Source organism: Etheostoma cragini, chromosome 10, assembly GCF_013103735.1.
Source record: "Etheostoma cragini isolate CJK2018 chromosome 10, CSU_Ecrag_1.0, whole genome shotgun sequence".
Lineage (NCBI taxonomy): Eukaryota > Metazoa > Chordata > Actinopteri > Perciformes > Percidae > Etheostoma > Etheostoma cragini.
The window spans coordinates 12,347,419-12,374,245 of NC_048416.1; the positions used below are offsets into that span (position 1 = coordinate 12,347,419).

Below are 26,827 nucleotides of genomic sequence, written 5' to 3' on the forward strand. Positions count from 1 at the left end.
TAGTTAATGACGCAGTTACATTGAGTAACGTACGTACTGTATATAAAATATGAACGTCTGCTATATGAAAAATCCTATTTTAATGACGGTAAAGGGTGGAGATGATTAGCATTTGTAATATCCAGACAAAGAACCATTTGAGTCAGGTTGATCTTTCAATCTATTGTTATACAGTCTACTCAAAGTAAATTTAAGTGTGTAGCCTAAAGAATTTACGGAAAGTATAATTAACATCTATATCACCTTTAAAAATGTGACCTTGACACTGCAGTATGCATCTTCCAAGTTATTTCCGTAATGACGAATGGTGTTCAACGACTGCCAGAATTGAGTTGAGAATGTTAAATCTCTCTCCAGGGTTCTGAGTAAAGTTGTTGTTCACACAAGTTGACTCATTACAGTAATAATTTACTATATCACACAACCACAGTGCTTGTGGGAACTGAAAATCCATTGTTAACATGAGTCTCATTCACATTGACTGACAGTTATGCACATTTTCGTCATAGTAAAAGTAATTAAACAGTTGTGTCAGGAGTGTAATTTGAACTTCACAATTTGATGAAGTGACCGCGTTATAATTCCTTGGAGATCATAATCAGAGCCATGTATTATTAATGAGGTACCACACTGAAATAGCTTCCAAAATATAGTTTTTGGATATTGCACAGTATCTTTGTAAGATATTAACATGCTGAGCAAGTATCCTCAAATGCTTAAATTACCCAACTACAACTTACGTCTTGAAGGGCATTTCCTTTAAGCATTGTATGACATGGTAAAGCACAGAAGAAGTCTTGTGCCGACAATAAGTGGATTCAAACACTAGGTCTCTCCATCACGATCACATTTTATTAAAGCTTTTATTTTCTGCCTGCAGAGATCCACACTTCATCTTGCAGTAAGAAGGCATCGGCCTTAGTAAAGTGTAGTCTCTCGTGCAGGATATTGAATTTCCTCTTCCATCAGCAGGGATATTTTTCCATGATAGAGCTTGCTCTCCCTTTTCTGTAGAATGAAAGCGGTTGCAATGTATTACAACATATGCAGCCATTGGATTCAGTCATTGCAACTAGCTGTTTATGTACACACACTGTAGTTTTGAGCTCCACCTTATAAGTTGAGTTATACAAAATTATGCAGTGTATAATAGCTATACAGTGTCAAGTTCTTAACTGGGTGCAAGTGTGTCATAAATACGTGTCAGCGTGGCATTTTGTCTACTAAATGTAGAATTAAAATTCAATGCAATTTGCTCTTCATAAATCTAAGGCAAGCCTAATAGGTAAAGGTGACATAACCAGTAGAAATAGTACATTTGAAACTATAATGATTCAGATATGGTACAGGTCATATTACATCACTGTGAGTATCAGTGCCGCTTCATATTAAAGCCACCATGTGTGCAGTTGGAACATTTTTGATTTAGGTTCAGCAGACAACTATTTGCAAATGACTTATCACCTAATTGTTTCCGTATTTTTGTTGTCTTTACTTAACAGCCTTTAAACAAGGATGTAATTGTGTTGTGAACAACATTGTCCCTCACCAGTAGGTGGAGCTCCACCTTCTATAAACTGTGTGTGCTGGGAAATGTAGGATCCAGTGGGATTTTCAGTGGGAGTTTTATTGTTGTCGTTGCTGAAATTAGCTGCTTATGTGAGAAAACATAAAGAGAGCAGCTCAGACTTGACCATACCGTGAACTTGGAGTTAACGGTCAACAAACAAAACCGTGAACTATGATTTCAGCGACAAGAGGAATGAATTAGACTGAGTGTTTTTACATATTGTTCCTATAAACGTGCACGCCATCGGGCAAGGCTGGTCAAACCATATATGGTTGGCAGAGGAAATATTGTGGTTAAGGTTAAACCGACTCCTGGACTTGTCCACTCTACATATCAGCCTGAAAACGTTTATGAGGAAAAATTCATGCATCCACAAGAGACATTTATAAAACAAATATGAATAAAACTAAGAAACAGTGAAACCTCATTTTCTTTAGCCATCTTCCGGTCAGGAGATGGACACAGTCACGTTAATTTTCGTAGTCTCAGCTGGTCAAATCTCCACTCTGTCCCTTCTCGTTTAAGCAGGTGTTGGCCAGACATTTTCTCTCTATTTTGGTATTCTGTCCACCCTACACTGCCATTTTTCACAATTAACAAGGAAGTCTTCCTAAATTGCTTTTCCGATTGGATAAATTCAAACACATGTCATCATATGTTCTTTTATGTTACAGAAACCAGTCTGTCAGGATGGTAATTAGATTTTAACAAATTCAAAGAAAAATGCACAATGTCAGCACAAACCCAACCAAAATAATAATGAGATTCTGACACGGTGCAACAAGATTACGTAATCATGCAGAACCCGATCAACATTGTATTTTAATGGCGGGAATTCTCTAATACCTTGAGATGACCAAAAAAGCCACTTACACACCGTAAACCTGCTGTTTTGGGGGGCCTGTAGGTCTGGGGCCCCGGTGCTTTGGCATTTTGGTTAATTTTTTCAGAAGCGCACAAAGGTAGGCAAGGCAGCTTTATTTGTATAGCACATTTCAGCAACAGGGCTTCAAAGGGCTTTACACAAAATCAGTTAAAAAATATTAAAAAATAAAAACAGACAAAACACAAGAATAAGAAGAAGAAGCTTTATTTAACACGAGTGATGCACAGTTTACAACAAGAAATTATAATTTGTAAACCAGTCGTTTTTGTGGTTTTCGATGTTTGCAAGAGCCTCTATTGAACACATGAAGGCGCCGTTTCCATGCACATGGAAGAATAGACCGTTTTAATGAAGCTGCATTAAGAAACCTGCAAGTTGTAAAAGGGCTGCTGTTAAAGCCCGCTACAATATCATTGGCACCACGGTCCACAGAGACGCATTCAGTGTTGTTATTTAATGCAACTGGTACAGAGAAGAGGGTCACGAAGTACAGATTGCACACTTTTTATAGTTGGAAACAGCTCACATTCTTAGCTGACTGGCTGTTGTTTTGAAGCAAGCGCTTCGAGTCTGGATACAGAAAGAGTTGACACACAAATATAATCTTTATATTGTTGTCGTAAAAAAGCCAACACGAGACTCAACGTTGCCATATGAGCCTCGCACCCGGAGAATTTCCATTACGCACAGGAGAGCCCTCAGATGCCTTCTGGACGAGCCCTTGAATGGAGCAGCGCGCAGGGACAGCCTTGGTGACTCATGAGGACCACTGAGGACGGCAGTGAAACAAGAGCTTCTGGCATCGTTTATCACCGTTGAAATGAACTTCTTAGATTCCCATGCATGCATTCATACAATCTATTAATATTCTATTATCATGTCATGGATCGCGTCCTCCTCCCAGTACTCCACAGGCGGAGCAGGAGCATCAAAAAGTTCAAGACTCCCTTCAGTAAAGTCCTTCTGAATTTTTGGTCTGTAGATTTTCAGCTGAACATTGGAGCCTTCCCACCATGGCAGCTGCACCCTGAGGGGAGATGGATTTAGAGGTGAAGGATGAAAACGGGTCGAGTTGTGTGTCCCGGAATGAGAGCGAGCGCGGACTGAGCGCGTCCTCCGCCGGAGTGTCCACTGCGCTGGCCAGCGTGCTGATCTTCACCATCGTGGTAGACATCCTGGGCAATGTTCTCGTCATCTTGTCCGTGTACAGGAACAAAAAGCTCAGAAATGCAGGTGAGAGATAAAAAGACGATTTTGGAATAGATTTTGGAATAGACACAAGATAGGATACACTGTACGGGGATGGATATAACAGCTTCATGTGAAAAGTTAGGAACAAGCAGACACATGTAACAGATTTAATTTCATCAAAATGAATGTGAAAGAATTTTATAATTTCAGAAAGAAAATCAGTTCGACAAGTGACTCTTTAACCAGTCCTGTCTGCTCAAAACCAAAAGGACAAATCTCTGTCTCAATGACATCCAGTACTGAATGTAGGTTGCCTTGTTTTCCTCTCTTCATTCATAACTACAAATTATGTAATATAACGTGTAGCTGTGACCTATTTGCTTGACAATCTACAGCTGTTATCTAAAGTGAGCTTCCAGTGTCCGTGTGATGGAGTTTCCTCAGCTTTGCCTTTGCTACCTTCATATTTCTTCATAAGTGATAACCCCCATGGCTTTATCCTTGGTTCCCCATCCCAGATGGATCACATACTGTATATCAGGACCTGTAGTGTCTCATGGGCAGCCAAGGTGAGAGATGCTGGTGTATAGCTTCAATGCCTTTTTGTGCATTTTTTTTTAGGTTGAACTCAACCTCATATTTTGTTGTGCATTTGAATCAGAAACCACTGTGAAGATGAATAAGCTATTTAATTTTTTTTCTTTCAGGGCAAATATGCCATCATCATTTAATTGAACTCTTTACTTTGTAGCCTTGTCTCAAATGGACAATGTTCCTGTCATTTCCATTTCCTTGCACTAATTTAGAAAAATAGACCGTAAATTGTTCCTTTTAAGTCTTTATGTCTGTACAGTGGGGAGAGACATTTCTGTCCAATCCCTAAACAAATCCAAGTATCAGTCATATTTTGCATTGCACATTGTGTGTATTGCTGTCCATTTCCTTAAATTAGACCAGATAATCTAATGTAGTGGCAAAGAAATTTTCAAAGAAACAGTAACAAGAAAGTCTTAGCAATAGTCATGTCTTTAAGCCCTGCAGGGTTTGTGACACAAGAAGCAGTTGTAAAAAAAACAATGCATATTTCATTTTCAATTCAAAGAAATTCTAAAAGAAGCACATTTTAATTATACCTTCAAACCTCATGATTTTTTTTCTTAAAAAGCAGAACACTAAGATGAAAAAAAGAAGAAAACAAATAGAAAAAAAAAGAGTATAAAAAATTGTATATTTAACGTTGTGCTGCTCTGAACCAGCAGCTCTACGGTCAAAAGTGAAGTCAGGAAAGCCTTCTGCTGTGTGAAACAACTAAACACAGGGATCACAACATGGAGCTAATGAGCGCATGAGAATCTGGCCATGGGATTAGGTCAGCAAGTGTTTGGAATAATGAACTTTTAATTACAATTTCAAATACATTACATAACACATCCAAAGTGTTCCTGTGCCAAAAGCGGCGCAAGGAGTTTAGTAGCCTGGAGAATAATTTCATTATCTGGATTGGAAAAACGCCACAGTCGACTGGTCTCAAACAAGAGGACCAGAGTAAATGGCCTGTACAAAAGTCTTTTCCATGTTGGCAAACTATAGAAATTGTGGTGATTACTGGCCTAATGTGACCTATATCTTTCTCTGATTGGACTAAGTGACAGACCAAGTCACACGAGAGTCCTCACCAGGGTTGTTGTCCTTTAGGTTTGCATGTATGAGTAATAGAAACCTGAAACTCAAGCACATCTTAAGTGTGTCCCTAAGTGACTGAAATTGTTACTGCTGTTAGCCTATCATCACTCTCCTCTCTGTTCTTTACAAGCTATTTTTAGATTTTGGCTCACTTTAAATCAATGTTCAATCGTATAGGGTTTTCCGAAAGGAAAGGAAAGCATGGACGCAGCTAAAGAACGACAAACAGCTGTAGGGAAGATCTGACCGCCATTGAAATCTGCTTTGTTAAAGGGTTAAAGGTGCAGTAATATGCAATAACACCTTTGGGCCCACAAACTGACTCATGACTGGAATACTGAGGTTTGGTGTAAAATTTCAGTGAGTAAAGACATATTTTGGTGAATCTGGTGTGGCAGGCTGACTGCTAAAACACATCCCATCTCTTCTCTCCATTACACACTGCTGGTTAGCTTCCTCATTGCAGCAGCAGCTTTCCGCTCTGCTTCACTTAAATTCACCCCCTTTCCTCCACACATCCCTCCACTATCCACCACTCAACCAACCCAGGAAAAAAGACCTGCATGTGTGCATTTGGTAGATGCTGGTATATTTTTGGATTTGTCTCTAATATCTTCATCTATTTGGGGAGAACTGGGACTATATGTTCCATATTTTCAAAGGTTTGCAGGTTCTCTCAAGTGTGCAAATGTAATAGGATATATCCAGTGAATCTTCAAAGGGTAAAACATGGCACTATGGAACTGCCAATGGGGTGTTAACAATAGAGTTTCCCACTGGGGTTAACCAAACTAAAAATACACTCTGAAAATGCACTCATGAGAGAGGGACAGAGGAAGAATTTGATGATGGGGAGCAGATGGAGGCAAATAACGAAAGAATAAGCTTATGTGTGTGTGGGTTTATGTGTTTGTGTGTGTATGTGTGTGTGTGTGTGTCTGTGTGTGTGGGGGGGTGTTTGTTTGTTCAGTTTGCACCTCCATGAACCATGTAAGGAGCTGTGGGTTGCGGGGTGTGTAAGAATGGGAGATTGAATTTAGTTAAATCATGCATCGCATCCTCTCAGTCACTCTGCAGTCATGAATAAAATCTGAAAACCGGAGTGTCCAGAGGGGGTTAATTGAGTCAGTGGACTTAGTGAGACTAACCAGAAGCCAATTTAAAATGACAGCACAGATCCAAGGGGAATATCACTTAGCACACTACATTAAACATGCCTTCTTTTCCCGACAACAAAATGGTCACTTAGTTTTTTAATGTGGTTAGCATGGAGGTAGAATGTTATCAAATTTGATGAAACCACACCAAGAAAAGCTAAATGCTCTGTTATGTGTACATTACATCCAATCTCTCCTTGGCTGTTCTATTTTAAATTTGCATTTAATTCACCATCATCCTCGTATTTCTGGGATTGCGCCTTACGAGTGAAACCTGGTTGGACCAGACCCTGCTTTTGTCCTGATGGTCTGATTTCTCTCAGGGCCAGTGAGACTTATTTTCTCAGACATAGAGGATCTAATGGATAGATGGCCTTTGAGGATGATAACAATGGTGTTTTGGCCGGATTCACAGCGGACTGCATCACCAAAAGGCAGCGTGTGTCATTTTAATGTTAAACTTCTTCGAAACAATTCTCTGGCCCCTTGAACACAAGGTCATGAAGTACTCACAAGTAATTTATCAGCACTAATGCCTTTGCCGAAAGATTATTGTTGCTTATTTATGATAACATGACTGACTAACTCGAATGTAATCTAATTTTTGAAATACAGTCGTAGTAATAAGCCTTACGGTACTGATTTACAGCCGGATCCAAGCGGTGCTGATCCTCTTGCCCTTTTTTTCTGTTGTCTTTAAAAGGTTTTTAAAAATAACCAGTGTGAATCATAGCATAGTAATATCATGTTTTCTGTATGAGCAGTGAGAGTGATGGGATACAGACGGTGGGTTGGATATTCACGTGTGTACACAGACATGAAACTCCTCCGATTGAAGATTGACTCTGCTTTTGTTTTGTCTTTTGGACTGTTTATCTCTTACACATACTTCATTATGTATCTATTCTAGCTCCAGCATTACTATTTTTTTTATATCCTAAATTGTTCTTTTTACTATTCAGAAGTATTCAGCTGGAAAAAGCCATATGCCATAAATACGTTGCGTACCAAGCCTATTTTTAATGCATATGTAGGTTTACATGCTAGGTGGGAGGCAGTTTCTGTCCAATATATTTTTGAATATGCTGCAGCCTGGTGGGGGCTGAATGATTCTGGTGAAAAATGTCTTATTTCAGTCACACAGAGCTCAACAGTTGCCTCTTGTTCCGTTTTGATTTATGTCACATGTGACATTCAAAAAGAAGCAGAAACACAGGGGGAATCCGTGTGGTGGTCCCTCATCTCTCAGGAGGGACACACTTTGGAGCAGGATTAGTTGATTTGATGCCGAGTTTCACTTGGTTGACAGTTGTGTGAGAGTGTACTGTAAGATCAGATTCTAATTACAGAGGCAATTTCAGAGAAGGTAAAGGCTGCAGGTCAGCTGTCCCTGACGGCTTGTAACCAATCAGCATTTAGGTTACGATCTATTCACCTCTCACCCGTTGATAATAATAGCTCCAAAAGATGTCAGCAGGCACAACTCTATTCTGGTATCCAGGCGTGACAATATCAGTGTTGGTCGGCTGTTTTATACCAAAAAAAAGAAGTCCTGTGAGAGTGCTGTGAGTTCGGGCGTGATGAGCAGCAGTCTGTCCAAGTTGATTGATTAAACAGGGTTTGTCCAATGTTTTAGTAATGGATGCCAACAAAACTAAGAGTCATTCACAGCAATCCTCTCTGCTGTGTTTAGCACTTACCTCATGCTCTTGATGATAAGGCGGGGTGAGAGGGCCCAGCCAGATAGAGCTAAAGGCTGTAGCTCGCCCTGTCCAGCCGCTCACATGAGAACACTGAGCCCCATGCTGTCAGTGAGGAATCAAACCTCTGCACAATGTCAAATGCACACAGCGAGTACTGTGAGCGTCACAAATACAATCTGACAGATTTGCCCACTGAGCTGACTCGAGGATGAAGAACAAATGCATTTATTTTTATCTCAGTAGGGTCGGAGAGATGGCTTGTGCTGTTTTAGTAACTTGGAAAATATACTGTCTCTGAGTACCTATACCAGTTCTTTGGAAAAACACGAGCGCAACACTTGACTGTCTTCTACAAAATTTAAATCATAAATGTCCCCAAGTTACGAAGATATAGGAAAAAAATGACATGATTATGATGTTTTATGTTCTTTGTTATTTGATGAATCGAGTTCAGGCAATTCAATTAAAATTAGACATGGGGTGACTCTAGGGTGCTGGAATTGTAACAAGCTTTGAATGCAGAGGATTGATGGCCAACATGTGTTTTAAATCCACTCCCATCATATCTGCCAATCAACCCTGTTTATTCAGCTGTTGTGAGCAAGAGCCTTAGGCCTTCAAATTTCAACTTCAGAAAGTGTTTTTTGTTATATCAACCGTGAAATCACCCCAATGTGAGAAATGTTGTCAAAATGAGGCCCATTATATATAATCCTTCACAGATTATTTACAAGAAGCATCAATGTTTATATTCAAACCCGTGATGTAATGGTACAAGAGAAACTGGCTAAAAGTTGATATTGACACGCAGTATCAATCGTGTTTTTGGACTGGTTTTATTTGTATCAGCTTGACGCTCCTCGGTACATAGTTATATGATAAAGAGTTTTATCTTTTAAAGGCTGGGTAAACCGTGTATAATGATGCAAACACTGGGCTTATTTGAGCAAAATCTCCACTTCATCACAAATCTTTACTAGAAATTGTGTAGCTCGCACACACAATCCACTCTTTACTGAATGTCTACTCAAAACGTATGGGAAGCTTATGCTTCTTTTGCAAAACACCAATTTAATTGCATTGTGGCTCCACTGTACTGCATATTCTTGTTATCTATCATCTAGTCTGACACAAAATTACAATTTGATATATTATTTTATTCTCCCCCACCAAGAACAGCTGCACTGTAACAATGTTAGACGTCATTTTCTATGATTCATGTCTTCTGAGGAGATCCAGTGTCACACAACCAACAGCTAAGACCTCAGGAGGACAGGAACTTGTTGGGATGTAATAGGACACTCAAATCAGCCATGCCATGGTTTCTACGTGCTTAAACTCCCTGTGTTCCCCAGGGGCAAGGAAGCTTTAAAACAAAACCGCCTTATTTTACCATTTTATTGGAATGGGCCTGCCAAGTATACTAGCCTGATCATACAATGAATCTCTTGTTTCTGTGACTAAACAGATTTATAGGATGTGTGTTGGGAAACAAATTCATACTTTATATCAGGTTGAATACTTCCGTTAGTACACCAACATGTAGTACACTGTGTACAATATGTACTTCCTAGCCTAGGTGCGTGAATTTCAACAGGGTATTGTTGTCTCAAACCGCACAGCTTACTCAGACGCCAATGGGCGGGAAGTGTCGAGCGTTGCCCCAACTTCTTGACTGTTAGGAGTGCAGCATACGGGTACTCGTAGTGCACTACATTTTTGCCATACTTACATACACTATACATACAAATATACTAACGTACTGAGTGTCAACACACTTATGCACTCAAAATAGCAAGTTTAGATCCAGAGGTCAGTAATTTGAGACAGCACGAGAGTTGACAGCCATGCTAGCAGCTCTAGCCTGCTCACGAAGACAATGCTAACATAGCAGGTTTAATATTTACCATCCTTGCTAATGTCTAATGTTGCTAATATCTAATGATGCAAATGTCCATAACTGCTAGTGTATTAGCCCCAAACACGAAGCTGTATAGCTGAGGCTTTAGTTTTGCAGGTGTGAGACCAACATATTGGACCAGTTAAAATGTTGACCTGATGATGATGCTAGATTAAATGAGTCAAAGCCACAATTATTACTTACTTGTAGTTATGAAACAAGTGGATCTTGATTGTTGTTGGGATTTGTATCCTTTCATCCACTATCTAGACCTCTGTGAGTTCATTTTGAAAGCAGTTAGCTCAGGAAATAGACACAAAGCAGTGTTCAATTCACAATGTTGTAAAGGTTTAAGGTGACACACAAGAATATGTCCATTTTCTAACAATCCATTCCCTTCAATGATGTGAGAGTAGATGGATAAAAAAATGAAAAGGAGGATTGATGCAAGGTAGGTTCACGCAGATAAATCTTTAGAATGGATTGTACATTATAGTAATCCATCCAAGAGATGTGTCACTCAAAACTATAAATCTGAATGGTGGCGCTAAAGGAAAAGTCATTGGGATTAATCCTCCGGGTATAATGAATATTTCTACTAAAAGGCATGGCAATCCATCCAAGTGGTGGACCGACCAACAGAGCGCCATTGCCATCCATGTGTATGTAACACTTTGAAAAAAGTGCTATATACATACAAATGTATTATTAATGTATTATTATTATATGTAAAATAAATGGAATGTTATTTTTTTTCTTGTGAGGAAAAAATTGTGTTGAAAAAAATGAAAACACAGAGAGCTGTGAAAATAAAGCATGTGTATGGATCCATATCACTGTAGTGGCGAGTACATGGTAAAAGCGTCGCCAAAATGAGCCACAGTGGGCACAATAAAGCTGCTTATTTATGATGGCAACACACATGTTTTACAGTGACCCAGTTTATTTTAACCCAGAGCAGAAAGTGAAAAGGAAATGATAGTTGGGGTCATGTTTTGTTCTGGTATCTAAACCTCTTCTGTTTCTCCAGGCAACATCTTCGTGGTGAGTTTATGCGTAGCAGACCTGGTGGTGGCGTTGTACCCTTACCCTCTGGTCCTGATAGCTATTTTCCACAATGACTGGACCATGGGTGACTTGCACTGCCAGGCCAGCGGCTTCATCATGGGCCTAAGTGTCATTGGCTCCATCTTCAACATTACGGCGATCGCCATCAACCGGTACTGCTACATCTGCCACAGCCTCCACTACGACCGCCTGTACAGCCTGAGGAAGACCTGCTGCTACCTCGGCCTCACCTGGCTGCTCACCGCCCTCGCCACTGTGCCCAACTTCTTTGTCGGCTCTTTGCAGTACGACCCTCGGATCTACTCCTGCACCTTCGCCCAGACGGTCAGCTCATACTACACCATCTCAGTGGTGATTATTCACTTTCTGATCCCGCTGCTGGTGGTGTCCTACTGCTACATGAGGATATGGGTGCTGGTGATTCAAGTGAAACATCGGGTTAAACCAGACCAAGGGACCAAACTGAAACCTAGTGATGTGAGGAACTTCCTTACTATGTTCGTGGTGTTTGTTTTGTTTGCAGTGTGCTGGGCTCCACTAAACCTCATAGGCCTAGCTGTAGCTATAAACCCCGCAAAGGTTGCGCCATACATACCTGAGTGGCTCTTTGTCACAAGCTACTTTATGGCGTACTTCAACAGCTGTCTCAATGCCGTCATATATGGACTACTAAACCAAAACTTCCGTAAGGAATATAAGACAATCGTCTTTTCTCTTTGCATTCCTCGTTTGTTCCTCATGGAGACCTCCAAGTGTGCCACAGAGGGACTGAAGAGTAAGCCTTCTCCAGCTGTAACCAACAACAATGTAGCAGAGATCAATGTATGAACTTAATATTTCACTGGGAAACTCAGATTCACTTTCTCTGGAGCCCCGTTGTGGACGTGTGCCATGATTTACTCAGTGCCTTGTCACAAGATGTGTTTTATTTTCCAGTTGTAAAGATGTTATTGTATTTGGAAAGAACACTGCTGCCATCCCATTCCTTTTATCCATGTCAGACACCGTTCCCTTATCCAGAGAGAACAAAAAGGAATTGTATCACCGGTACATTGGGCTCCTTTGTGACCCTGCACTCTATTTAAAGACAGACCATCTGGTTCACAAGCAAGAAAACAAACAGGTAACTTGTCACCAAAAGAACTTTCAGACCATGGAGGGTAATCTTTAAAACAACGAGCAGAGGCGTCGCAGGGGGTTGCGAGGCCCTGTGTTAACTTAAAGTGCAAGGCCTTGCTTGTTGGCAGACATCATGATGCACACGCAAGAATCACTGTCAACCCGCACAGGGACTGCCATTATTCAGACAGCTAAATAGTCATATCTTGAGTATGTGTGTGTGTGCGTGTGTTGTCGTATTAAATGTGGACACACGCCCTCTGTCAATGTTGCTGAAACACATGCCAAAATAGATGTTGAAAGGCATTGGCACAGAGACAGTTGCATTTGTATTTTGATATTAGGAGAGATAACGGACTATTTAGCTGTCAGAATAATAGGCTGTCTGACCTAGAGCAAAGCAGCTCAGCTACGTGTCACTTTATATTTTTTCTATAGCTTTATAAGCGTTCAACTTACCATGCTGGATAAATTGAAAGTTCTTTCTCGCAAACTCACAATAAAGTCTATTTAGTCCAGTGTTTTTGAAATTGGCCGGGCTCTCGTGTGACTGACATTATTTCTCCCGTCTCCTTCTTCCTTGCTCGCACTTTTGATTTTTTTGACAAACTAGAATTTAATGTAAGATTACACTGAGTCAAGGACATCACAAACAAATATGGAATGAAAAAAATTGCATCATTTAACCAGGCAGCGCGAGCAAGACGATAAGCCAGCCTCCACTAAGCGTAGCTCCCATGGCGCAATTTTTATGCTACCTAGCACTCACCCGCCGTTAGCATTCCATTGAATCCCATTCATTCTGATGACCCTTTGACAGCAAATAACTTTACATCTAAAGCGTTTAAAGACTCTATTTGTCCCTTGTTTATTTCTAAAGAAACATGGCAATGAATAACAGGCTCCATTACCTTGTATCTCACTTTATAACGATTGTGTCATAACCATGTGACTTACTGTTGCATAGTAGAGGAATTACTGAACAGTACACGATAAGCTAGCAGGCAGGCTGGACTTACATTAGCTGTTTAGGTTTAGATGCTAATGTTGATTAGCATTTTACTTAGCATTAATTAGCCTGGTTCATGTTATTATAATGCATATACCTACCTAACATATACCTACGTTCTCCGTATCTGCAAGATTTGGAGTGATGGAAATTTGTTTTGGCAGAGAAACCAGAAGACTTGCAGCTTTCAGACAGGTTGCTAGCGTCACATCTACGTCTTCAAGCTCAGTTGGAGGCTGCACAGTAACGCTGAGCCCTCACCGGAAAACTGCTTCTAATAGCCTTCACTGATCTCCGTGGAAATCAACGGGGTCACATTGTCCATTTCTTTTACTGTCTATTGGTGCGACGCCCTATGCGGTTACACAGTTGGTACAACCCATGCAACGGTTCTGACAACGAGTCAATACAGATGGTACAGACCTCCGTTCTCATGTCACATCCAAGTACAGTATGTGTATTTCGTGTGTACGAGAATGACACACTGCTTATTTGCACAGATCGATTATGAGTATGTTAACAGCTTTGTCAAAAGAGAATAAATGTATTTGTTATTCTCACTGTATCTCTGTGCTCTTAAATGCAGAAATAATGATGGAAAAGTCTAATAGATGTTTGTTTTCCCTCAATATAATCCTTAACCTGATTTTGGAATGAAACTCCAGCCTTTTTATTCAGTGCTCGGCTCAATTATCAAGGATTTAACGCTATCATTATCATTTTAGTGACCGACACTATTAATTCTGTCAAAGCGATGGTGGATCCCATATTTCATCCAGAGTGTGAATGAATATCTCAGGCGCCTTCTCACTGGAAATGCGTCCCGTATAAATTCCCCATGATGCTGGTCCACCCTCAGGGTTGTCTTCTGAGAAGTGATGCTCTCACAAAACACACTGGGAAGATTGTGGAAACTTTTGCTCCAGTTTTTAACACAAGAAAAATGACTGTCTGAACAGCGTTTGTGTGTTAATGGAAACATTTGTTCCTTGTTTTTTGTAAAGCTGAATTCCCTCACAGTTTCTGTCAATGCGTCTGGTAAACAAAGCTGTCTTTGAACTGCGCGGATCAATATATCGGACTAAAATGTTAAAATTACCAGGCACACACCCGCCCCACCACACCCCACCCCACCCCTTTCAGACGCAAAATCCTTCAAGAATTGTTAAAAGTTTGAAAAGGGGGATAACAAAGCTAGCTTTCTTGTGTGATGAAAACCCGGGGGGGAATAGATGCGCATCAGGAGCCAGAAATGTAATTTCCGTGTTAGTGCAAGTGTGCCTGAACACATGTCACCCTCATCGAGATGAGCTCCGACAGCCTCCTAGCAAAACTTCAACCCAGCAAACAATCTATGAGCAGTTCACCTCACAGGGAGGCTCCAAGATGTCAGTGTGACACATTTTTGATATGATGCACTGTTGCTGGAACATTAAAGACATTACACATTCATGTCTTATTCAGAGGATTCATAAATATGCTACGCATTTTTTTAACATTTGGATTTGGATTTTTGTATTCCGCTGTGCTTTGCTGCAGCTAAACTTGGATAGGCTGCCTGACGATTAGATATGCAGGAATAGTGATCTGAATCCCTGATGGATCTTGGCTCAGGTGGAAGTTGCAGAGCAGCAAATTGGAACAAAACTGTTCAATCCTGCTTACAATCTTACAAGACAGCGTCACTGATGTGGAAGAGAAAAGCAGCCCACATGCCAGTGCAAGGTCAGCTTCAGATGAGTGAAGGGCTCGAGGGAAGGTGACAGTGTCGAAAATACGACATCATTGAGTCACAGACTAATGGCAGGATTATTATTCTTCCTCTTGCTTTCCACTCTTCATTCTCTCCTGATACTGCTCTTTTAACCTTTATTTATTCATCCCACTATCTCCTTAGGTAAAGTTTGACATTTGTGGAGACAAGTTTTTTTTGCTTTCTTGCCAATAGTAAGATTAGAGGATCAGCACCAATCCCACATTTGTCCTTTAATACACCCAGGAGACGGTTATCTTATTTTATCTTAACGTAGCGTAAAGACAAAGATATACTGTATTAATCCCGCGGGAGAAAATTAAATGTTCACTCTGTTGTTACTTGAACACAAACGCACACGCACACACACACAACCAACCACACACACAGAGAAAGCCTAATAAACACGTGCACAAATAGGCCCTAAACACGTGCATTATGTAAGGAGAGATGTCAGAGTGAGGGGAGCTGCCTCACAGGACAGCGCCCTGTGTAGCTGGGGCTTTCTGTGCTTTGCCCAAGGGAACCTTGGTAGTGCCCAGGTGGCGAACTGGCACCTCTCCAGCTACCTGTCCTCATTACATACTTGGTCAATTACAGGACTTGAACCGGTGACCCTCCGGTTCCTGATCCTAGTGGGCTGAGAAGAGAGGGAATAAGGCAGAGAGAGAGGGAAAGAGCCAGCCTGTCCATAGGTCTGTTTGTTTGCCTACCAGCGTTCACTAACACATTATAACTTGTTTGTTTCATACTAACAAAAAATGACAAGTTCTTGTAAAACCAAGACAGTGGAATATAACCCCTCATGGTTATATAACCCCACAACTTGTGATTTTGACACACTGAGCTGTAGAGCTGAAGGGAGATTTCCATGCTACTGAAATTTCCACTCAAGCATAAACAAATTAATATTAGAAACACAGTGTAATGCAGGCTTTGGTAACATAGAAATTTGATTTTGCACAAATTCTATGTGGATAACTCATGAAGATATGAAGTGTCTTTGTAGAATAGTAGTTGGCATTTTTCCATTAAACATATTCATAGCAAGGACTGTGAAACAACTCATATTTCCCATTGAATAAATCAAAAGGACAAAAAAAGTCCAGGATTAAAAAAAAAAAAATGCTGAAATGTCCAGTGTATCAACCCACACTGTCTGTCATGTAGCCTGTGTTTAAATATGAAGGGCAGTGGCTTCTGGAGACATATTTATAAGGACAGCATCATCTGTCCGCCTGACGCTATATGGTCCATCATCACTCATGACTTTGTTTCTGCCAATTTCACACACACACACACACACACACACACACACACACACACACACGCATGCATACACACGCACAAGCACACGCGCACAGACACACACACACACACACGTGACTATGTCTATCTGTGGCTTACATTGTCTCCTGTTTGCTTTTGCTGCTACTTTGTTTCTACAGACAAGTCATGCCATAAATCCCTATGTACTGTCAAATACTTGGAAATCTCAGAATGTATTACCACAAATGATATCTTTCTGTCACATACAAGATTTATGCCTTGTCTTGGTTGTTTGTTTTGTTAATAACAGATCTGCAGTGCTCTTTGCAGCATCCACGTCATGGCACCAAGATTGTATTGCCCAAACTTGACCAAGCAAAAGGGGAATGAGTTTGTTTGACGACATGATACTCTCATCCCTCTACAGCAATGTTTTACTTTCTTGTTTCCCTCTCTTCCTCAGTGTGGAAGACATGGGAGAAAAAGATGAGCTGAATCTCCATGGCTATTCCTACTTTTCTCCCAGAGTGAGAGGCCTGCTCAGAGAGAGTCTTCACACAATGCATGAGGACTGAGACATTATATGGTCCAAGGCTACAGCGTGACAGGATTGTTTTTTCGCCCCGCTGGATGAAGTCAGAAATAATGCCCCTCCTTGCACAGTGGAATTATACAGCTCTTACACATCATTGCATTTTACAGGGGTCTTACACTGGGCCCGCTGTCCCAATAGCAAGTCTCCTAATGGATTTGTGCAAAGGGTTTACCACTGCCTGTGTTCTCAAGCATATGATCTCTTCCTACATGTCCCAATGGGCTGTAGGTCACGATACTTTGAGGAGGTTTTAGGTGTTTTGGGTCTAACACAGCCAATGAAAGCAAGCAATGGAGATGGTTTTTTCTTTATTTATAGACTGAATGGTATAGGCACAGGGGATTATAGATGGATTTGTAAATGCTAAAAAAAATGTACATGACAAAATGTTTCCTTGCACCTTGTATTTACCATTATACCAAAGGTAATAAATATAAACATACACACAGTACATTTACCGTATTTAATTTAAGTATGAATACATCTCGTCCATGTAAAAATACTTAATTGCAAGTAAGAGTCCTGTGTCAAAGAAATATTATCAGCTATACTATGTAGGCCTAAAGTGCCAAAAAAAAGGTACTAAATTAAATTGTCAATGCTGGAGAATCAATATATGTAAAGTAAGTAAAACAGTGATTCCCATCATGAGGGTTCTGCCCCCTCCAAAGGGTCATAAAATCAATTTAGGGGTAGTAAGAAAAAATAAGAAATGAGAAAGAAGAAAAAAACAGTGAAAATGAGCGGGGAACGATGAAAAAAAAAAAAGCCCACAGAACATTAAATTTCTATAAATGTTTTGGATTTTCCTCAAATCTTTGCTTTAATTGTGAAACATTGGATGATTGTACCTTTTAGTGCCTCGATTAGTTTGACATCTTGTAAAGCTAATTTGCATCGCTGTCGAGAGCTACAGGACAAAAAAGCCAAGTCTGACACCCAGTCTAACCCTCCATTAAGCAGATTAAACAATCCAGATTTGACTTTTATTAGTAAGTTTAGAGTTGTAGGTTGGCAGACTTTGTTAGGTTCTGTTTGCCTCTTTCTACATTAAGGTTTAGACTTGTTTGTGCTAAGGTAAGTTAGCACACACACTTAAGAGTGGTGTCAATCTTCTCATCTAACACTCAATAAAGAAAATAAGCATATTTCTCAAAATGTCCCGCATTTCCTTCAAAACGGCATAGAATTTTCTTAAAAGTAACTCTAGTTGTTAAATAAATGCAATGGATAAATATTTACCCTTGAAATTTAGTGTTGAAGTATACATAGAAGCATAAAATAAAACTACTTAAGCAGACTACACCTCCCAATTTTACAGAAAGTACTATAAGGTACAGTACTTGGGTAATGCACTTGGTTACTTTCCAACACTGCATGATAGAAGAGGAAATTACTAGCACATGAGCAGCGAATCACAATGCTATGAATAAGATGGGATTCTTTTTAAAGTGTTTTTTAGTCTTACTCTGATGTCTAACGGAAACTTCATTTCAAGTTACAATGCTTTGACACTGTGTCGTTTGGTCAAAACAACAGGTGTGGCGTGCCTCATGTTTGACATAGAGCGCTGGTGACACATGGTGTGCAATAGGCGAGGAGTCCAGAGCCATGAGAAATACTTGCAGATAGTCAGAGGTCAAGCTCTAAGAGGAAGGACAATTTCGTGCAACAGAAGACCTCTTGACCAGATGTACACACTGTTTTTCCATTGAGAACGCAACTTTTGTCAAGCTTCAATTTTAGACCATGTTTTATTAAATTTTATAATCCCACCATAAGGGGATCAACAGGTCCTCTGTGGTTTGCAGTCTATTCTCAAAGCTTATTGCAAAAAAACAAACAAATGTAATTAGATTTTTGCATCTGTTTCCAGAGAAAATAAAAGTGTGGTATATCGGGAGGATGCCATTTTGGTCTGGAATAATTACTGGTGACCTGTTAATGAAAAAAGGTCACTGTTTATTTTAGTCATTGCTAGCTTTAATGATTATTGATATATTCTTAAGAAGTCTATCTATATAATTAGTAACCAGACTGTATAACTCGCCTTGACTTCTATATAAAATGATGTTTGATTTTAATCAATATGTTGTTTTAGGTGCATTTTGCATGTGGTTGATGTGTTACATATTGAAAGAACACATCAACTCAGTGGTGTGAAGTAACCTGGTACATTTACTCAAAAACTGTAAAGTACAAATTTTAGACAACTTGAATATTTCTATATCTATTTCTTTCTGCTACTAATAAGGCTTTTGGTACTTTTACAATAGTAGTAATTCATAAAACAGTAACATTGATTGCATGCATTTCAGAAAATGCATTCCTGATCTGATTATATCGTTCTTTTGAGGTACATTCATGTTTTCATTTTAAGGTTTTAGCAGCAGTGCCTATTAAGAATGATACCAGCAGGCCTCTAACTGTACCACTGATTCTCAAACTTTTTTTAAATATTGTGCCGCTTTTTGTCTCTGACCAGCACAAATAAATCTTTGATAGAAAAACAACAATATTGTAACTGAAAAACACAGAAATGCTACATTTCAAACATTTTGAATCATTAAATCCATTCATTAATACAGTACACCATTATTTTAGGAATTGTGCATGACTGATATTTTTTAAATAAACACTTTAACACTTTAAAATCTCATGCACCCCCTGCCGTCTCCAAAGTATCCCTAGGGGTGTGCGTTCTCCCATTTGAGAAACACTGCTGTATAATATACTGGGCCTGTTACTGTTATACAACGTGCCTGGAGGCATTAAGATCAGTCTTTATTGATCCCAAGAGGGGAAATTTGAGTGTTGCAGCAGCACAAAAATTGAAAAAAATTAAAGGTAAATAGTGAAGTAAAAAATAAAAATTCAAATGAATTTGAACTAGACAAGAGTAATTACAGACAAAGTTACAAGGACATGTAACATACTCAGTATATCTGGATACAGATGAATAAAAAGACAAGTATTTGGTTTTAAGGGTTACAAATCACATACAGGCCTGTACACACATGATCTGTGGGTTGCTATAAGTTAAGGAGGGATTGAGGGACACTGTGTTGAACCCACACACACACACACACACACATACACACACACTAATGTAAACTTGACTTTTCTACCGCATCAACTTACCGCTCTGTGTTAACACAACTTGACCTGAGGTAGTTTAAGGAAATGAGTTTTCACACAAATTTCTAGTAAAGTCAACTAATTTGGGATAACGGTGTGTTCTCTAATTTGATTCACCAGGACAATCCTCTGCATCTCCAGAGTCAATGAGGCTTTTCGTAACTCCACAAAACCCTGCATTATTCTTAGTGGTTGTGGCTTGTTCCCTATTGAGAGTCTTTTCAAATGTGTTTTGGGAAATCTGCTGAGCGTGGACCGGTGAACACAAAGCCAACTGGAGCAGAAATGTCACTCCTTGACACTCAGTGAGACTTTGACTGAAAACACAGCCAGTACACGGCACCAAATATATATACAGTCGACACAAAATGGACTTAATGGCTCGCTGTTTTATTGGCAATTAAACAAGAAATGGTCTACAACGTTGCATTATTTAGGAATGTAGGGTGAACAAGCACATGCCATAAAACAAGACTGCCATAAATGATCCTTGAATGACAAACTTACCGGTTTGCATCCATCCACTCTTAGCTTCTATTTCTAGAGCCTGGAAATGGGAATGGAAAAAATAAATATTTCATCTATTGTGAGGACAAATAAGTTTTATATAGACCCTTTATAGGAAAAGGAAATGCAGTGATCAATCCATGAGAGTCTGGAACTCTGCCCTAAAACACTAAATAGAAATTCTGAGTGATTAGTCCAGCCAAGATGAATTGCATTTCTCTTGTGCTAATGTCAAATGTATTTATGTAGGATCTTTTTTAGGGGTGGCATTAAGCCTTTATTTCCACAGAACAGATGAAAACATGCAAGGGGAGAGAGGGGGAATGACATCCAGCAAACTGCCAACTGTGTTAACCCTGCCACATATAAACGAAGGTGGTCGACCTTTGTGTTGAACGAGACAGAATCTTAAAAATCTTATTTGATCACCCGAGGCTTATTATATCTACAGGAAACTCAAAAAACAGGAAGAGATACACATTGCTTGTCCCATATTTTGCAGAAATAAAACATTTTCCACCCAAAAGTATCCTATATTTCTGAAGGATATGAACCGGTATGAACCAGGCATCTGCAAAGGCCTCGCGAGACTTAGTGGCGTCAGACAGCGTCATGTGACGCACCTCGTGATCCTTTGCGGAAGAGGAAGGGATTTCATTAGTGACTACACGCTAACATTGATCTGCTTAAACTTTCCGCTTTTACCTTTCCTTCGCCGCCATCAGCCCAGCAATGGACGGATCTGTCAGAGCAGCTTCAGACGCGGGACCGCCGGCTTATAACAGAGGGTGAGAAAACAATCATTTTTTTTTAAATGAACAGCTTACCTTAGCTAGCATCTTAGCTTAGCTAGTAGCCTTTCTGTCCGCGGAGTGACGTCTGTTCTCAAAACAACCCGTCCCCCTTAGGCTGCTTTTTGTTAAACGTGCCAAAGTTTACCAAGCTTTAGTTTGACGTGACGTAGTCCTGGAACCCAACAGAGTCAGAGTCCGCTGGCCCCTAACAGTAAGGTCACGGTCTCGGTTCATCTCGGCTGACTCATGGACTTGTACTCTGCAGAAATGAAAGCTCCCTGGTTTCAGCCCTCAAGACCCTGCTGTTCTTCACCATCCTGATGGTCACGCTGCCCATTGGTCTCTACTTTGCAACAAAGGCGTTCCTCTTTGAGGGTAAGGTTTGTAGCACTGCCCTTGATGTGTGTGTGCAGCCCTAATTAAACACGTTTAATTAGTTTCACCTAGGCACATTTAGAATAGATGAGAGGAGGATGCTCCAACAATCTGTTCACTTTGCTTTAAGTCTTAACACTCATGTTGTCGTCAGGTCAAATTGACCCGTTTTCTTATATCAAAGTTCTTTTTAACTACCCAAAATAACATGATTGATTCCACACAACGCTCTTTGCCATCTACAAATCTCTATTTTCATTCATTTTGGGGTGTCTTATTCAATTCTTTAGCACTTGGAAAAAAATGAAAGTGGTTTTGAAATAGTATTGAGTAAAAGTTGACATAATCCAGCCTGTGATTATCCAACAACATACTTTCCTTTAATTTTAGTCTATATAATTCCTCCTTTCTGCTTTTCTAACTCAAACATTAGATATAAGTTCCTATGAATGAGGTTTATTGACTATACATTATTTGTAATTTAGTGTTATGTAGTGTTGAAAATGCCAGAAAAAGGGACGAACATTGTAAAAAAGCGTTAGTGTTTTAAAAAAGGGACAAAAATGTAAGGAAAAAGTAAAAAACATTGATTAAAAAGTCTTGATTTGTACGGGTTAATCTTAGTTCTAGGTCAGCGGTGTCAAAAGGGTCCATTCAGGCCCACTGGATGATTTTGGATGATAATGAATCTCAATTCCAAATTTACCACTTTAATCTCAGAGAATAGCTGATAAAGGGTTGAGATTAGGAGAGTATGATGATGATGACGATGGAGACTTTAAGATGACGAGTCCAAGGATTTCCGATCATTTGCAGCTTTATTCAAACAGTGAACAACCTTTCATGACACAGTGAGCCGACTCTGTACACACACGCATGTCAATACAAGAGTGACCAATGAACATCAGAATATCTGTGATTCTTAAAGGCTTCTTGACCGGCAGCGGCCTGTTAATCTCCTTCTGTGAGAGAGTTACCTTTTGAAACGACTCCTTATTAGTGAGACACTTGCATAAATATCAACCTATCAGTAGCCAAGTTCATTTCCCATAAATTTACGACTTTACAAGTTTTTTTTCTCTGAATATTATCCCTCTCTCCCGGGGTCATTAACTTTATTATTATACAAGCTGGAGACAGACACCCCTGTTCTAGCTAAAAGCTTTGCATAGGAAGCAGACTTGGATTGATATGTTTCAAAAAGAAACAAGAAAACATATACACATTGGAAGGTTTAAAGTCCAATAATACAATATGATTGTTTTTATTAAAATAACAGTTTAATGTTTAAATTACTGTACCGCTAATATCGGCAAAGTAATGGTTTGCAGTATTTTCCTGTCATTGTTGATAAAAACAAAAAAAACAATCCATTTATTTGCAGAAGTGTATCGTCTATTGGGTCCAAGTGGCGTTTGTTATTAACTTTCTTTCCACTGATGACTTTAATATTCACCAACCATTTATTTCTTCATAATACCCAACAATGCCGTTTCAAGCCGTATCGATAGAGCTTCGATTTGGTATTTTTTGAACAACACTAGCACACTTACGGACATTTGAGGGCTGACGTGTTTTTGCTAAATATTTGGTTATTGCATTTTCTTCAATTCTACATTTGTATATTATAGGATTTAAATATCTTATTTTTTTGTCGTTATTTTATAAAGCATTATGGTCTTTTTAAAAACACTTCAATTCCCGTCAGATATGTCAATTGGGAATTATGCCATCCAATAATTAGTGAATGAGCCACAGTATTTATAGGCCCAAAGTAGGCCTATTTCTACTCTCACAACGGCGTATGGACTGCTGGTGATAAGGTGTTGCAGATCATTCCCTGAGGAGGAAACGCGTCTTCCAGGATCATGAAGGCCTTGATCTCTTTAATTTGCAGAGAGTGAGACACTACTATGATACTAAGTATGACACTTTGTTTGGTGTTTACATCCTGCAGAAGTATGTCCACTTCAGAACTATTGCTCTGTAGTATTTTTATTTTAAGTTTGGAGTCTGGTGCTCTACCCTCTTTAAACCTTTGTTGTTGGCGTAATTCTCCCAACTTTTCTTTGTGTGCACATAGCCCTCCAATATGGTGCCCTTTATTTTTTTTTATGCCTTGGCGTGGGCGTTCTACCTTTGATAATTACAATAAACTGATGCACAATTTGAAATTATGACAACGGCATTCATCATTATAAGAACTTTGGCGCAAACAATCAAGCGGTTTTAGAAGTTTTCTTAAAGTTGCTTTTCACACCTGAGCAGCACATCATTTTCTCTCTCTCTCATATATCAGGGCTCATTCTCTCCTCCAATCGCTGTCTTGTCAGCTGCTCATACTGTCTGCCTTTCTTTTTTATATTAGAAATGGACAACCTAAAACGTTATAAATTTGTTGCTGCTCTTTTTAATTTCGGAGACCAGAAGTGTGAGTTCAGTCCAACACGAGCGAGCATGTGGCCGTGTGACATTTGTTGACAATGTTTGGTGCAGCTGACAAAGTACAGTGTGAACGCAAAACGAACCATATGAAAAATGCGACAGTCTACCAAACAACAGGTGTGAAAGCGCTCTTTTGACCTTTCTCAAGAACAAATTTAAAGCAACACTATGTAACTTAAAATGTTTCCGAAATCGTTCAAGTGGTTCATCGCCACTTCTGAACTTCTTCGGCTAGAACCGCACTAGTTGCCAGATCGGGTGGCAGATCTGTAGTTCCAATGAGACATTGTGGGACAATTCCACTTCCAACCTGTAGGGGCACCAAAGCGAGAAAAGTTACATAGTGTTGCTTTAAGAAAGAACTTTGGAAGATAAGGGTGACTGAGGCCAATTGTCCTTATTTAGGCTACATGGATTAAATGTAATTATATATTGCAATATTAATATATGTAGTGATACGGTACATTTTCTTAACAGTCGATTAAGAAATCATATATAGATATACATTACATATAACATATCTGTATTGTGTACAAGTCCAAGTCTGCCAGTTTTTAATATTGCCCACAACTACATAATACAACCGGATATGTTAAATGGTTAAATGTCACAGTGTCAACTGTGCAGAAAACTCTGATAGTAAACAATAAATTTTAACTCAAGATAATCATCATGTTCCATTCCTACAAGTTTTAAGATAAGATACTTTGTTATTGCATGTCACAAACAACAAGATTAGGTTCAGCAGCAAGCCACTCCACAACAGCAAATATGAATAGCACATAAGTCCATACAAGATGTAGGGATTCTGACATGAAAAATGATCCACACCGTTTTGGCACAGTAATGCAGCTGCTTGCCATCACTAATGCCCCCCCCCCCCCCCCCCCCCCCCCCCCCCCCCCCCCCCCCCCCCCCCCCCCCCCTCCTTTTCCCAGGTTCCATGAAGATGTCAAGCTCTGACAGCTACTTCTATGCAGCCATTGTTGCAGTGCTCGCTGTGCATGTGGTTTTGGCTTTGTTTGTTTATGTGGCCTGGAACGAAGGGACGCCTAAAGGGAAGGGCAAAGACGATTAAGGCATGTCCTTATCAGCTCGTTAGACCGGAGGAGACGGACAGACACGGGCATGGATCTGCAGCCCCCCCCCCCCCCCCCCCCCCCCCCCCCCCCCCCCCCCCCCCCCCCCCCCCCCCCCCCCCCCCCCCCCCCCCCCCACCATGGGCTCCAGCACTAAACACAGCACCATCTACCAACCAGACAGTTAGGGGATCTGGTTCGCTCTTAGGCTTTAACACAAGGTTAAAGCATGTAACTACCGTACTATTCTCTGGTACGGGGGAGTGGAGACTGTTAGGTGTGTTGTTCACCGGCCTCAGCAGGCCCGCTTATTGACTTTTTGTTCTCTTAAAATGTTACTTTTGTTGACAGAGCTATTTTTAGGAGGCTTTATTATAAGCTGCCATTTAGCTAAGTGCTGTAAGTCCCTTTGCAGAAAGAGTTTACGTAAGAAAACATCTTGGGTTTTGGGTGATCCCAAAATGCTCTACGTCCATTCTGTCAGAATTTGAACTGCTTATTTGAGCATTCTGTCCTAAAATTTCAGTTCTTATCTGCAAACATTTAAAGATGACTCTTAACTTCAAAATAAACCCATAATGTGTGTGACTTTCATGTTGTACTTTGGATCAAAATCTTCACGACTTCTTCTCTACAAAATATTCAGACTCATCTGTTTGTCTTTGTAAACAAGTGTTTTGGATTTTCCTGAACGTGTGTGTGTAATGTAGCTCAGTGATGTTTTGGAAATTTAAATTTGGAAATTATTGCAATAACATTGTATTTGAAGAAACGTTTTGTATTTAAGATGTTTGGTGATGTCATGAAGTCGGTGTGATAAAGAGGAGAATGTTGACTTGCTCAAATAAACTTAATAACTCTAACTTTTTAGTTCACTGAAACCTAATGCAGATTTGTATTTTTTGGAAATGTTAAATTGTGCATGAAAATGCTTACACATTTGTTACGGTATACAATTCCCTGTAACGAACATGGTACACTAATGATACAGAGAGAATCAGATGTGATGTAGACATCATAGTCATCAGGTTTCTTATATACTGTATATTTTGAGATTATAATACATGCAGTCTCATACTGAAAAGGGTTGAGGTTAATATCTTGTGGCTTAGGCCTGCCACATGTGGTCTATAGCAGTGGCCTGCTAAAATCAGAGTATTTCTATTTTGAGAAGATGCTGTGATGAAATCTAGGATGTTCTATATTAAATATTATATCTTTTATATAAGAGTGTAATTTAAAAAAACCAAACGGCATCACACAAAAAGCCATGGATTCCACTACCATCTGTTGTGTAAGCCACACTAAAATGGATGCCCAGAAATGCATGTGTGTGTTTACTTATTTACCTGGAGCCTTTTTTCCCCATAAAACGTCAGCTTAGTTTTATTTAGTCAATATCAGCACTTCCATTGAAAACAAACAGTAATTAAGCAGATAACTGATATGAAGAGGCAAATCTGTCACTTCAGCAACACGCCTAACATGCAAAAATGCTACAGTAAATATTTAAATTGAGAGCAGATTTTATTTACTTACTTATTATACTTATTTACTATTTTAGATTGTGGAGACAGAAAAACAAA

General features: G+C 39.7%; 2 protein-coding genes across 5 annotated transcripts; both read left to right on the forward strand.

Moving 5' to 3' along the window:
* The first annotated feature begins 3,060 nt into the window (after nt 1-3,060).
* On the forward strand, nt 3,061-12,293 carry LOC117952111 (melatonin receptor type 1C-like). 2 transcript variants are annotated; one of them, XM_034884222.1, is made up of 3 exons: nt 3,574-3,689; nt 4,166-4,216; nt 11,121-12,293. In XM_034884222.1, the coding sequence occupies exons 2-3, from the start codon at nt 4,204-4,206 to the stop codon at nt 11,984-11,986; spliced, it is 879 nt and encodes a 292-aa protein (XP_034740113.1). In that variant the 5' UTR covers nt 3,574-3,689; nt 4,166-4,203; the 3' UTR covers nt 11,987-12,293. The 2 variants fall into 2 exon arrangements, with proteins under 2 accessions (XP_034740112.1, XP_034740113.1); XM_034884221.1 differs by lacking the exon at nt 4,166-4,216 and having other exon boundaries at nt 3,061-3,689.
* Nucleotides 12,294-21,127: 8,834 nt separating this feature from the next.
* Nucleotides 21,128-26,565, forward strand: vma21 (vacuolar ATPase assembly factor VMA21). 3 transcript variants are annotated; one of them, XR_004658287.1, is made up of 4 exons: nt 21,128-21,336; nt 21,608-21,717; nt 25,101-25,302; nt 25,351-26,565. XR_004658287.1 is itself a non-coding variant. In XM_034884000.1 (3 exons), exons 1-3 carry the CDS (start codon nt 21,281-21,283, stop codon nt 25,238-25,240), a joined length of 306 nt encoding a protein of 101 aa, XP_034739891.1. In that variant the 5' UTR covers nt 21,128-21,280; the 3' UTR covers nt 25,241-25,337. The 3 variants fall into 3 exon arrangements, 1 of the variants encoding a protein (XP_034739891.1); XR_004658288.1 differs by having other exon boundaries at nt 25,355-26,565; XM_034884000.1 differs by lacking the exon at nt 25,351-26,565 and having other exon boundaries at nt 25,101-25,337.
* The last annotated feature ends 262 nt before the right edge of the window (nt 26,566-26,827 follow it).

Coding starts and splice junctions, on each gene's coding strand:
- LOC117952111 (XM_034884221.1), top strand. CDS start 3,494: ATGGATTTAGAGGTGAAGGATGAAAACGGGTCGAGTTGTGTGTCCCGG. Junction 3,690..11,120: donor CAAAAAGCTCAGAAATGCAG/GTGAGAGATAAA, acceptor CTGTTTCTCCAG/GCAACATCTTCGTGGTGAGT.
- vma21 (XM_034884000.1), top strand. CDS start 21,281: ATGGACGGATCTGTCAGAGCAGCTTCAGACGCGGGACCGCCGGCTTAT. Junction 21,337..21,607: donor CCGCCGGCTTATAACAGAGG/GTGAGAAAACAA, acceptor TGTACTCTGCAG/AAATGAAAGCTCCCTGGTTT. Junction 21,718..25,100: donor AAAGGCGTTCCTCTTTGAGG/GTAAGGTTTGTA, acceptor TCCTTTTCCCAG/GTTCCATGAAGATGTCAAGC.